This window comes from Hippocampus zosterae, chromosome 19 (genome assembly GCF_025434085.1).
Source record: "Hippocampus zosterae strain Florida chromosome 19, ASM2543408v3, whole genome shotgun sequence".
In the NCBI taxonomy this organism is placed as follows: Eukaryota; Metazoa; Chordata; class Actinopteri; order Syngnathiformes; family Syngnathidae; genus Hippocampus; species Hippocampus zosterae.
Genome location: NC_067469.1, coordinates 11,116,852 through 11,129,713, shown reverse-complemented (window position 1 = coordinate 11,129,713; position 12,862 = coordinate 11,116,852). Strand labels below are relative to the sequence as shown.

At 40.6% G+C, this 12,862-nt stretch overlaps 1 protein-coding gene and 1 long non-coding RNA gene across 2 annotated transcripts; one reads left to right on the top strand and one right to left on the bottom strand.

Annotated features, from left to right (window-relative positions):
- Positions 1-5,464: 5,464 nt before the first annotated feature.
- Positions 5,465-10,178, bottom strand: si:dkey-63b1.1 (B2 bradykinin receptor). Its single transcript, XM_052052192.1, has 2 exons — positions 9,945-10,178; positions 5,465-8,210 (listed from the first exon to the last, which is right to left on the bottom strand). The coding sequence occupies exon 2, from the start codon at positions 8,208-8,210 to the stop codon at positions 7,110-7,112; it is 1,101 nt and encodes a 366-aa protein (XP_051908152.1). The 5' UTR covers positions 9,945-10,178; the 3' UTR covers positions 5,465-7,109.
- Positions 8,452-9,406, top strand: LOC127591934 (uncharacterized). The gene is made up of 3 exons (XR_007960028.1): positions 8,452-8,557; positions 8,638-8,738; positions 8,850-9,406. It is a non-coding gene; the product is annotated as an uncharacterized LOC127591934 (long non-coding RNA).
- Positions 10,179-12,862: the final 2,684 nt, after the last annotated feature.

Genomic DNA, 12,862 nt, shown 5'->3' with positions numbered 1-12,862 from the left:
CACCCATCTATCTATCTATTGATACAGATAGATAGAACTTTTTCATTTTGACTGAGCATATAAGTCAGCACTCCACCCCCGCGTCTGCCATCACCTAATGAAGATGGATGGACTGTGCGTTCGCCACCCACACCCTCGGCAATTAGGGGAATACATCAGCATAACACAAGATCCTACCTCCGTCAACTATTAATTTAAAAATAGGAAAATTCGTCCACATTCAACCCCCATGTCAGGGATAACATTCCGAAGTGTAATATGCATCTGAACACCCCCCACACTCCCTCCCATCTCCCAACCCTTGTCAGTGAAAAGCATGTACTTATATGAATGGGTCCATGCCGTAAAAATGTTTGTGGCCCACTGTGTTAAAGGAAAATAATTTGGGTTTTATGTTTGTATCTTCAACCAGGTTTACAAATACCGTAAATTTAGCGGATTACAAGCCGCTACTTTTTTCCCACACTTTCAACACTGTGACGTGTAATATGAAGCGGCTTTTTAAATTTTTTTCCCAACGCGGTAAAAACATGGACCAATAAAATGAATGAGTCTTTCACTGAGGTCCAATGAGATTGTATGACTAATCACAACTTCTGCACTTTTTGCGGAAGCGGAGGGAAAAATGTGTTACCCGGCAACAGTCGTCCAATACAATGAATGAGTAGTACACAGGGGTCCAATGAAATTGTATAATTACCGGTAATCACAACTTCCTTATTTCAGTCTTTCTTCTAACCCTGATCAACATAGAGAATACCAGACGTAAAGCATATGACGCAGCTTTTAAACTAAAAGTGATCACTCTGGCAGTTAAAGAAGGAAATCGAGCTACTACCCGTAATCTTAGCATAGACGAGTCGATGGTGCGAAGGTGGAGGCTCCGGCAAGAAGAACTGAGCCAGTGTAAAAAGACAACCAAAGCTTTTAAAGGTTTTAAAGGTGGGCCGTCGTGGTGTTATAGATTCATGAAATGGAAAAGCCTGTCTAGGAGGGCACGCACGACGTTGTGTCAGCAGCTCGCTCCCAATTACGAGGACAAACTTGCTTCGTTACGCACATTTACACAAACAAAGATAGCGGAGAATTCCATCAGCCCAGATGAATTAATAAATATGGAAGAAGACCCTCTGACATTTGATTTGCCTCTCACTCGGACTGTAATTAAAAAAGGTGACTACTCCGTCATACTGAAAACGAGAGGACACATTTAACCTGTGTTTTGAGCCGCGCAGCATCGGGCCTAAAGCTGCCAACGATGATCATTTTTAAGCGGCTGACTACAGAAATAATTTCATATATCTTTTCCCATTTATATGATTTGCATTATTCTATTTAAAGCCTAGTGGGCTGCAGTATTTCTCTTCGTAATTACGCAAATGCACATCAAGATCTCTCTTTGTCTGGCCTCTTATTGTGTTTCAGTGGGATTTCGTTGTGCAAATGCATGGAGATTATTTTAACCTTAAGAAATTTTGCGGTTTTTTTCTGCGGGGGTTCAGCGGGGGACCGCGTCAGCTGCCTCACACGGAGGCGCTCCAAGGTGGCAGGAAAGCACAAGCAAAACCCCGCCTACTCATTGGCCAGCGGTTTATAGTACGGTGCGGCGCATATAATTACAAAATTCATTTTTCTTCATAAATCTGAGCATGCGGCTCTTAATCAGGTGCGGTCTGTAGCCCGGAATTTACGGTACATGTTATGATAATGTCTACAGAGGTTCAATATATTTTCACATAATGTACATTTACCAATGAATGGTGAATGACATTTCCCTACCTCACACCATTTAAGTATCTGCAAAGATTGCGCTTGAAGGTCCTCAAATATAAACAATTCTGTTGTTTTATATAATGTTAAGTAATCACGTAAAAGGAGACAAGCCTTGTTTAACAAAGAATTACAATTACCCAGAAATTGTGATTGAAGAATGAATGATGCTGTTGCGAAATGAAATGCCTTAGAAACTTGGACGATAGATTACAGCAAAGCCAAAAATCACCACATGTAATGGAAGTAGGCCTGTCACAATTCATTTTTCGAGACAATGTACTGTATTTTCCCAGAAACTATCGCGATAAACGATACTATCGTCATCTTTTTTTTTTAAATTGCACTGATATATGATGTCAGAACAAAATAATTTCATTGTGTCCTTCTGAAGTACAGTACATTTAAGTATTGTTGTGAATTGAGCGTAAGCGAGGCAGTATTCTTACTCTTTGAATTTTTTTTTTCTTTCTGCTGACCAGTGGGATATTTGTAATGAAAAACATTGACTCAACAAATGGCTGTTTTCCAACGGATGTAATCAATCCTTATGTAATTTTAAAGCCCAACTAAATGAATATGCTATAGTGCGCATAGACTTAGGTCTTTGTACTGTACAAACTATATAGCTGGAAGCTCCATCGACGCACCAGCATTGGACAGATACGGACTCGTTGCGTGCTTGGTCGCCAATCTCGAAGTTCCAAATCGGCGTAATGGGTGTTCCCAGAACCAATCGTATAAACTAGCGATTAAAGAGTAGAAAAAGAGCATCGCAGCGGTGGACTGTGAGCCATAGCATTCATGTCACATGGCTATTACGAGCTCAACACTACATATTTTGTTCTCTGATTGAGTTTGAATTAGTTGAGCTACGGTGCTGTGCAGTAAAAGCAGAAAAATAGGAAGGAGAAAGAAAATGAAAATATTTAGGACAAATCAGAATTCAGACGTACTCTGTTAGAGGTTCGAATCAAAATACATTTCACATTACAACAACAGCTTTAGAGTTTCATCAACATTTCCCTTGACATTTTTACGGCTTTAACCTTGTGTGAAAACTAAATATTTGGTGTGTTTTAAATTAATATGCTGTTTGCAGCATGTGCACCTTCTACATGCACACAAACCCACTGTAATTTCTTGGAGAAACAAGGTGTGCACAGTGGCCAAATTAAAGTGTAGCAGGTTAAAATAAAGTGGTTAAATGACCGTATTTTCAACAGTATAACACGCTTCAGAGTATAAGGTGCACCTTCAATGAATGGCCAATTTTAAAACTGTTTTCATATATAAGGCGCACCGCATTATAAGGTGCATAGAATAGAAGCGACAATAGTGGCTGCGGTTTCATTATGCATCCACTAGATGGTGCTACGCAAAACGCAATACAATATAATACAGCTTTATTTATGTAGAGCTTTCACAACCGCTGCAGCTGTAAAAAGGCACTTTATGGAAGATTTAAAATACTACCTCCAAGAAATCAGAATAGTGATCCATATATAAGGCGCATCGGATTATAAGGCGCACACGTCAGCTTTTGAGAAAATTGAATGTGCAGAAAATATGGGATTTGAAATTAAACAATTCATCCATATAAAATCGTGTGCAAGTTCACTTTCCACTGTATTTAGTCTGTGGTTGGAAGTGTAGAAATATGTTCCCCAATTTAAAAAAGTCCCTTGTGAGGTCATTCGAAGTATCTGGTATGTATTGTGAATCTCTCCATCCATCCATTATCTAATCTGCTTATCCTCACGAGGGTCACAGGCATGAATCTATTCAAAGGTCATGTCAGAGCATACATAAGATAAAGAAAACCGTGGTACATAAATGTATGAATCTGTCATTGAAACTGAATGTAACGCATCCTGTGATTGGTGTTGCCTCGAATCCAAACATTTCCATCTGTAAATAAAAAGGAGAAGTTGAATTTGTTCCTGAATATGACATCCAGATCTTTTAACGTATATCCCCTGACCTCTTTGCGTATCTCAGGGCCCTTTTTGTTTTGGATTGTATTGTCAGGATCACTCCTACTTTGAGATTTAAAAAAGATTAGGGGTAGTAATTTTACTTCCGCAGTCGAATGGTAACCAATCTTTCGTCTCGCCAAAAGTCAACTGGGATAGGCTCATGCTCACCCATGACCCTAATCTGGAAGCTCATTATAAAAAAGGATGGATCATTGGAAAACATACATATGGTATGGTATTTAGTAGTGAATGACAACAGACCACAGCATAAAACCATAATGCAAAAAAAAACAAAAAAACTCAAATACAAAAACAAACAATAAGATTGAGATTCCTTGATCAATCAATTTGCGATGATCAAGTAGCAGCTGTTACTATGAGTGTGATTGTGCAATTTTTGTTGAACGTGACTTCTATAGTCTTTTAGCTTGGATCTGGATTTAAAGGAAAAAAATGGAAATATCAACAAATATGACCCACGTGGAGGCATGAGTTCTTCATATTGCATCAGGTGAAAAGAATAATACGACTGCTTTGGTAGGTAGCCTGGTGACCTCTTAGCATTTGAAATTTGTATGTGGAGTTCATATTCATCATTTACCTGACAGCTAATACAGTGCTTAAGTAGAACATGTAGACTGTGCCACTTGCTCCTGACTCAAATTGTGTTGTCAGTGACACAGCAGCATTATTTCTTTTTATGCTACTCTATACATTACACGTGAAAAAGGACAAAAAAGTAAAAGCTAGTATGAATGCAGGCAAAAGACAGGTTAAAAAAATACATACATTTCAAATCTTCAACATGAAAAAGAGATAAGTCAAATACAAAAAGACGCACCCGCATGCTATATTGCCAGACACATAACTACGCACAGTATGCTGTTGATTGTATCGCCCCGCATTGTTCAGATGATCAGGCTTTTGTGTGTTTTTTTATTTTTCTAACTGCCTGTGATTTTCCAATCTGCCTTGTACTTCAATGTTGCTCACAGTCTCCCAAGGTGCAAACATTATGTTTCCTTTTGGAAATAAATATCACTGAATATGAAATTTATAAAACTGTCTGGTATTATATGTCATTCTATATGATTGGCGTGGGCTATGTGTCATGCAATGTTTTGTGTGTGTGCGTGTATGTGTGTGTGTATTTGTGTGTTGGGGGTGGGGGAGAATAAACATGCCTGATCATACGCGGTTCACAAATGTGGGAGAAAACTCTCGATTTGTCTACAATTCATGCCAAAGGTCTGACGGGATAGGCTCCAGTGCCACGCAACCCTGAACAGGTACTGTTAAGAAGTGTAGGAAAGGGGCCCATTACCGCATATGATCCCACATCTGTGGTCTGTTAGATCGTTCGGAGAATTGTTCAAATACCTGTACCTTCTAAATAGTAGCTTCATTCTCAGCATAATTCTTCCGATACGTCCACTGTCACTCTACCTTCACATGAACAGACCATCTCATTCTGGCGTTTCAAAGCCCTTTTCACACTGCACTGGCTCAATGTGAAAGAGTCGTATCGCAACATGAAATAATGACAGCCAGCGTGCCCATATTTGGAAGTGCTGGTATAGTAGCCTCACAGGAAGTAAGAACAGATTTCTTCGACAGCACCTCGACAAGGTTTATCTTTCACGGTTGCAAAAGGAAGACCTGAATTTAGTCATTTTAAGAAAGATGAGAAGATGAGCAGCCGAGAAACAGTAAAGGCTCATCTGAAATTTTATTATGATGTTCCCTGTAAATAAGTCAGCCAAAATCAGTCAATCAAAACTTTATTAATGGAGCACCTTTCATACAGAAATTGCAGCTCAAAGTGCTTAAAATGATTGCGCCTCAGCCGTCACCCCACAAAGTCAAACATAAAATTACGGGTTTACTTACCCAACCCCAATCCCTACCATCACACATGCCACCCGTTTGCTGAAGCTGAGCCAATATTGCTTGTTACTTTAGCCTTGAGCAACTGTGATGTCATTTTCAGTCGCCAGCAAGTGGCAAAAATGTCCGCCCCATTACGTGGAAAAAAATCGGGTAGATTGTATTGCTGTACTCATATTCCACAAACATAATATTAATCAGAATATCGTTTTTAGAATAGTGGGGCTGCGTATTATCGTAAATAATATTTTTGGTTGAACCCCCACTTTAACCTAGAGCCTAAAACACATGGGGAACCAATGCAGTGATTTTAAAACCAATGTAACGTGGGTGGTGTAATTTTGATCTTCGCCAAGATACATGCTGCAGACTTTTGTGAAAGTTATAAAACTGAAATACTCTTTTGGAGAAGAACAGAGACAGGACATTACAGTTGTCTATTCAACTGGTCTAGTCATAAAAGCTTCCATGAACATTTCTGTGTTGGCATGAGAGAGAATGGGACGGTATTTTGGTAATGTCCTGAAAGAGGTCAGCACCGATTTTGTTTGATGTGTGGAAAAAAGTCAGCCCAGAATCTAAAATCATCCCCAGGGATTCCACTTGTGTGGATGGATTAAAAGATGGTAATTGTGATTTAAGTAAAAGTATTTCTGCCTTGAGACCAATGACTCAGACTTCAGTTTTATCTTAGTTAAACTTGAGAAAGTTTCCTTTCATTCAGGATTTGACATCTACAATATGGTTAAAAAGTGCATCCGTTGACTTTGTGTTATGCGGAGACATTGGAGACAACTGTGAAAGTTGACTCTATGTTTCCTGATGACATCACCAAGATGGAACATAGGTTAAAAAGCACTGTGTCTAAAATCAAACCCTGAGGCATACCATATGTGACTTTTATGGGCCTTAGAGAGGCAGGTATCCAAATGTAACATAAAAGTCCTGTCTATGAGGATGTGAATCATTTGTGTTTGAGGCATCTTAAAAGAATATTGTGGTCTACTGTATAAAATCCAGTAGAACCAACACTCAACTATTTTGCATCATAATTTAGTCTAAGGTCAATAAAAGTACCATCTTGGTGATGTGGTTCACTCTAAAACCAGAGTAAAATTTGTCAATGACATTCTTGGCATTAATACAACCAGTTAGCTTTTCTAAAGTAAGTAAATTAGATACCAATCTAAATTTGTTGTCAACATTAAGGTCTAAATTGCTTGTCTTCAGGAGGGGCCTCCCCACTGCCCCTTCAAAGTAACACGAAATCACAATGCCAGCCCCATCTCTTCTTGGATGTGCTTGTTTGACGTCATGCCACAACCTCTCGTGAATAGAAGGTTTTCCAATTCAAGGCGCCCTACCGTCAAAGTAGAAGTCTTCTGCCACGCCGTATCGGCCAGCAATGCTCCACTCCGTGGTCAGGGCCCCTCACTACAAACACAAAGTGGTGTGAAAAGGGCTGAACTTTGTCTAATAACCATCGAGTCCTTCTGGCTTATCCTTGTCGCTCACAAAGAGTGCTGTTTGTTTTGTTTCAGTCAAGGTCTCAACAGTTTTATTCATGTGTGTTCCGTTGACTTTTACTGAGGTAAAGCTGGTTGTCACATCGTTTGACCAATGGCTCAGAGTTTTCACAAATACCTCTTTTGCCCTTCTCCTGAAATGCTTTCCCACAACGGTAAAAAGGAAGGGGTTAACAGCACTATTACTGTACGCCAAATAAGTAGACAGCTGAATGCCGAGGTCAAGAACATAGCCCCAAATGCATCCAGAAGTTATTTGGAAGTATTCTAGAGTGTCCAGAAAGCGCATCGCCTGATGTGGTGTCCAACAGAAGAGAAAGACAGCCATCACGGCTAGAACCAAGTGGGTGGCTCTTCTCTCTGTCCTCATTCCAGGGAGAACTCTGACTTGATTTTTACTCAAAACAGCCACAATATGACAGGTGCAGTAACTTAGCACCATAACAGGTATTAGAAATCCAAATACATTAATGAAAATGTTGTGTTGCACCCTCCAGGACAGGTGAGGGTAAACCAGGATACATGCATCTACTTCGGCATTTTGTACATATCTCACTGTGCGAAATAGTAACACGGGCATTGAAAAAAGGAATCCCAGCATCCAGGTCCCCAGGCAGATGCGCTTGGCCCACAAAGGTCTCCTCAGACGACTGGGGCTCATTGGCTTCACCAGAGCAAGGTAGCGGTCCAAGCTAACCAGTGTCAGGAACAATATACTGCAGATGTAATTCATGTATATGGCAACATTGACAAGCTTGCAGAGAACTTCTCCAAAAACCCACTGGTGTCCACGAGCGATAGTGAAAGCCCAGAAAGGGAGGCAGGTCATCATGACCAGATCGGCAGCTGCCATGTTACCTAAATAAACATCTGCTGCAGTGCAGTTCTTTCTTTGAAGGCAGAAGACAGCCATCACAAAACTGTTTCCCAGGAAGCCGACGAAGCTGATCACACCAAGGTATGGCGGCTGTAGGGTGGACATCAGCAGTAGTAAGGTGGCAGTGTAGTTGCAGGAATCGCTTTCTGAGATCGATGCATTCATAGCCATCTGAAAACCGAGAATAAGAGCAGTGTCACTATGCATATGTAACCCGTATTATGGCATGAGGCAATGGGGAGCGGACATAACCAAAATCTATATTGACTTAATAGAGTAGCGTCGTTAAAAAATGATTTAATTAAACAGAATTGAATATTGCCGTGGCCCGAGCGAATCAGGGTACAAAATACTAGTGGGGTGTCAGCGAATGAGGTGCAGTTTTTCACCTTCGTGACGTCACGAGCGTGCGGCGCAACCTATCTCGGTCTCTTTTTCTGGCGGGACCTGAACGCGAGCGGACGTATTCTTCGCCGTTGTGAGGAAGTGTTTCGGGAGAAAGGGAGTCGTTCTACGCAGTGAGTGTGCTCAGAGGCTTGAACGTGTTATGCGCATTTCGGTTAAAATCACTTGTTGCTAAAACAGTCACTTTCCTCAGACCTCGAGTACTGACTGGGCTAACGTAGCTGTTAGCATTACGTACCGCCGGGATTTCGCCGCCCGTATAACATCGTCGGAGTATCGTTCAACGTTCTTCTGGTGAGTGTACATAAATGTTAATAACGTCTCACAGTACTTGGAATTAAGTAGTTAATATTAATTACTGTAGTTACTTTATTGTCGGCGCTCGTGTGCTCTCGGCCCTATTAGGCCGGGTCTTTTGTGGAGTTTCAATTGAGGACAGCGCTGGGATTAGCGTGCCTTCAGTGGAGTGGATTCCATTACGGTGCCCTGACGTCCAAAAGTGCTGGAAAAGGGGGTCCAGTGGTGGTGGCGAGCCAACCAAAGAACACACAATATATTACATTTGATAAATTTTAATTTATTTTATTTGTGTTGGTGATGTTTAGAAGAATTTATTTTGTACGATAGGAGCTGACAAGAACATTTTGTGTTTAGTTATTTCATTCAGATTGAAAGAAAAAAAAAACTCACACCGGTGTTGAGAAAGGTGATCACCAATTATTTTGTTTGAGGGAAAGGTCAACTAAGAGGTTGAGACTAAATTGTATTTATTTACTTTCTTTTTTCCACTGTGGTTGTTGTGATAATAATTTTGTTGTCCTGTGTCTGTTTGATATAAAAGTTAATTGTTTTTACAACTGTTGTCTTGTTTCTTTGCCCATGCCACCCCCTCAATAGTGACATCATTGGCTCCAGTGAATCGAACTTGTGTCCCCTTACTGGTCCAAGTAGAAACCCGTTGTCTACCCTTAGTGTTTTATCATCTCCAGCAATTATAAAACAAACATAGCCCTTGTTACACATAACATATTACCGTACTAAACAAATGAAAGTCAAAAAGGTGACATTGGGAATTTACACAATTTGAAAAGAGGATGAGGACAGGATAAAAAAAAAAAAAAAAACCCCAATGAAAACACTGGTGCGTGGAAGTAACTTGGTTAAGTGCATCGCAGAGCAAATTTAAAAAAAAGTATACTCACTGGAGTAGAATTCAACAAAATCTTTGTCATGTATGACAAATGTATCAGGGGCCTGCCTCTTTTCAAGATAAGACAATTTGAATACATATGTGTAGGGTCCGTTGTGATTCAAAAACATACAAATACACACAGACAAACACATATTGTGTGTATGAATGTTTGTATATGAACATCATCGACATTATAATTATAATACAAGAAATAACTGTGTATAATACAAGATACTGTAAGTACAACATCTTAACTGCTACGCTGTTCTTAATCTGTATCAAAACGTGAAACATTTTTAGCCGCTCACCTCGTCTCATGAATTTAACGCTCCAGATGTACCGCATGTCTTCCTCCCTGATGCTTGATGGGAAAGTGGTGAGTTGCGGCCACTTTTATCGGAGCAGATCCAGAACTCATCACCATGACGTCATTCACAGCCCACATCTGTTTCTTACAAATTATTTTCACAAATTCATTTTTTATGTCTGACTCAGCCTTGTGCTTAGTTTTGTTATAGTTCTCTAATGACAGTATACTGTTTATAGATTATATCTATCTATCTATATATATAAATAATTTTTTTGACGCCACATGATGAGTTAAGATTTTCTCTCATTCTCTTCATTTGCTGCCTGTGTTACCTTTCACAAAATCTGTCTGGATTTGAGTAAAACCTGCCAGACAAGTTATTCTATCTATCTAGCAAACCTTGATAGATAGATAGATACACGCATGCACACACACGCACACACACACACACACGCACACGCACATCTACGCATCTAATGATCACTTTCCATCGTTGTTTCCCGTCAGCAAACGCTGTTACACAACTATTCCCTGGTGAGTTAAACAGAACACACAGGAAGATAAAAAAGGATAAATTTAATTTTACTCAAACCTGCAGGCAGATGTCTGGTAACAAACACAATTGTTCCAAGACATAACCAGATTCACCAAGAGGGTATTGCTGTCAATAAAACAAAAAAAAAAAGAAGGTCCATCCCCAACAGTGCAGCAGTGTCACATCACTTATACTTTACTGTAGATGTTTCACTATAGTCATAAAAAAAAAAAAAATCATCCCACTGCTTACAGTATCAAGACCAATTCGAAACATCATCACTCAAGGACTTTTCTCTCAATCGAGAAACACAAGCAGTTATGATGCAGACACCGTGCATCATGTCTCTGGGTAATGTTCCTCAGATAATCACCGGTGAATAATGTATCTGAACGCTCTTAATAGTCGTAGTATAGGAATGGAATTACTGACTGAACTGACAGGAAATCGGGGGTTTAGATTATGTCCAGACAAGAAAGATTTGATGACGACAGGATAGTAGCAGAGGCAGGGGAAGGATTTTACGATGGAGAGCAGTGATAGAGTTTGCAATATTCAGTCAGTAAGTTAAGTTAAGAAAACCTTTATTAGTCTCGCAATGGAGAGATTCCCAATTAACAGCAGCAAAGCTATGAAAGGAAGAAGTAGAACAAAAAAATATAGGAGCTGCTGGAAAGGCAGCCACTCTCGCGGCGCCATTTTGAAGTCAAAAATAACACAACACACAACACATAGGACACAGACAGTCGTGCAATCTTCACCAATTTTCTGCATACACGTTGTTGTCTGAAGCAGTTATAGATGAAAGAGGAGAGGATCAAAGTGTCCTTTCACCAGTGGATCAGAGAGGTCATGCTGAAAATGTGCACACGTCTGCTACAAGCTACGTTTTTAAAGCAAACACAAAGCTGTAGCGTCCATTGACGAAAAGAGATTTGTTCACTTCTCCTGTCCCACGTAATCCGCTTCAAACTACAAGCCGCGACTCCCAGTTCCAAATCCGCATCGGTGCTCCGCGCTAACACTCCTTTCTTCTCATCGTCGGCTCCTCAAGCCTTACATCCATCCAGCCGCAGACCGTTCAACAGCACCGATCTCTCCGCTGAACAAAGCGGGGCTTTTAAAAATGCTGCCCATTACAAGCGCAAGACACAAGCGCCCCGGGACTGTCCAGCAATGAGTCAAATGGCGCCGACATTCCTCCCAGTCAAAAACAGTGCAGGTATACCCATGCTGCCGAGAAGGCACAACCACCAAGCACAGAGTCCCCTCCTTGATGAATGTCGTGGCCAAAAAAATGCTGAAAAAAGTCCATATCAGGTCCACACGACGTAACAACAAACACAAAGTGACAGAACAAACACAAAAACAACAACAAAAGCAAGGCTCATGAGAGCACTTGCCGACGGCTGCCTACTCGGGCGCCATCTTGACTTCCAGTATTCCATCCAAGTTAATTTGCATCTCATAATGATGAAAAGGACACAAGATCCATGTGCAAGTTGGAAAGGTTGGATATTGTAGATCCCTATGAATAACTGCCACTATGAGAAGGATCCCATATCTCCGTCATGTTCTTAGGCCTTTTTTTTAGCCGCTGCTATCCATTTACTATGCCTTGGTTCTTATTTTGGTAGACTGTAGCATGCTCAGCTTTCCTTTTGTCACCTCCTGCTTTGACAGATTTCACTTATTTAATCCATCCATCCATTTTCTGAATTGCTTTATCCAAACAAGGGGCATGCTGGAGCCTATCCCAGTTGTCTTGGGTCAGTAGGCGGGGCGACACCCTGAACCGGTTGCCAGCCAATCGCAGGGCACACAGAGACGAACAACCATCCGCGCTAACAATTTGAAGTGTTCCATCAATCTGCCATGGATGTTTTTAGAATGTGGAAGGAAACCGAAGTACCCGGAGAAAACCCACACAGACCCGTGGAAAACATGAAAACTCCACATGAAGAGCCCGGAGCTGGGATCGAACCCACAACCTCTGCACTGTGAGGTCGATGCGCTGGACAACCGGGCCGCACAAACTAAAAATGCCACTGGAATGCAAGCATGACAGTTTCCACGTCTGGATTCCTAAGAGTTGGGATTTTGTTTTCTTTTTCTTGGTGAAATGTCATGTTACCTGACATACAGAGAAAAACATTTTACAAACCAATTCCAGTGACCACTTTGTTGGGTTTGATTATTTTCTAATCCAATTCGATGGACCATTACTTAATCAGAAAAATACAGTATTTTCTGCACTGTAAGGCACACCTAAAACGATTCAATTTTCTCAAAAACCGCCCTATAATCCGACATACAGTAACATAATATATAGAGACTGTAACTTTCTTATTAGCAGGAACCAATTGTAACGTAAAAGGGTT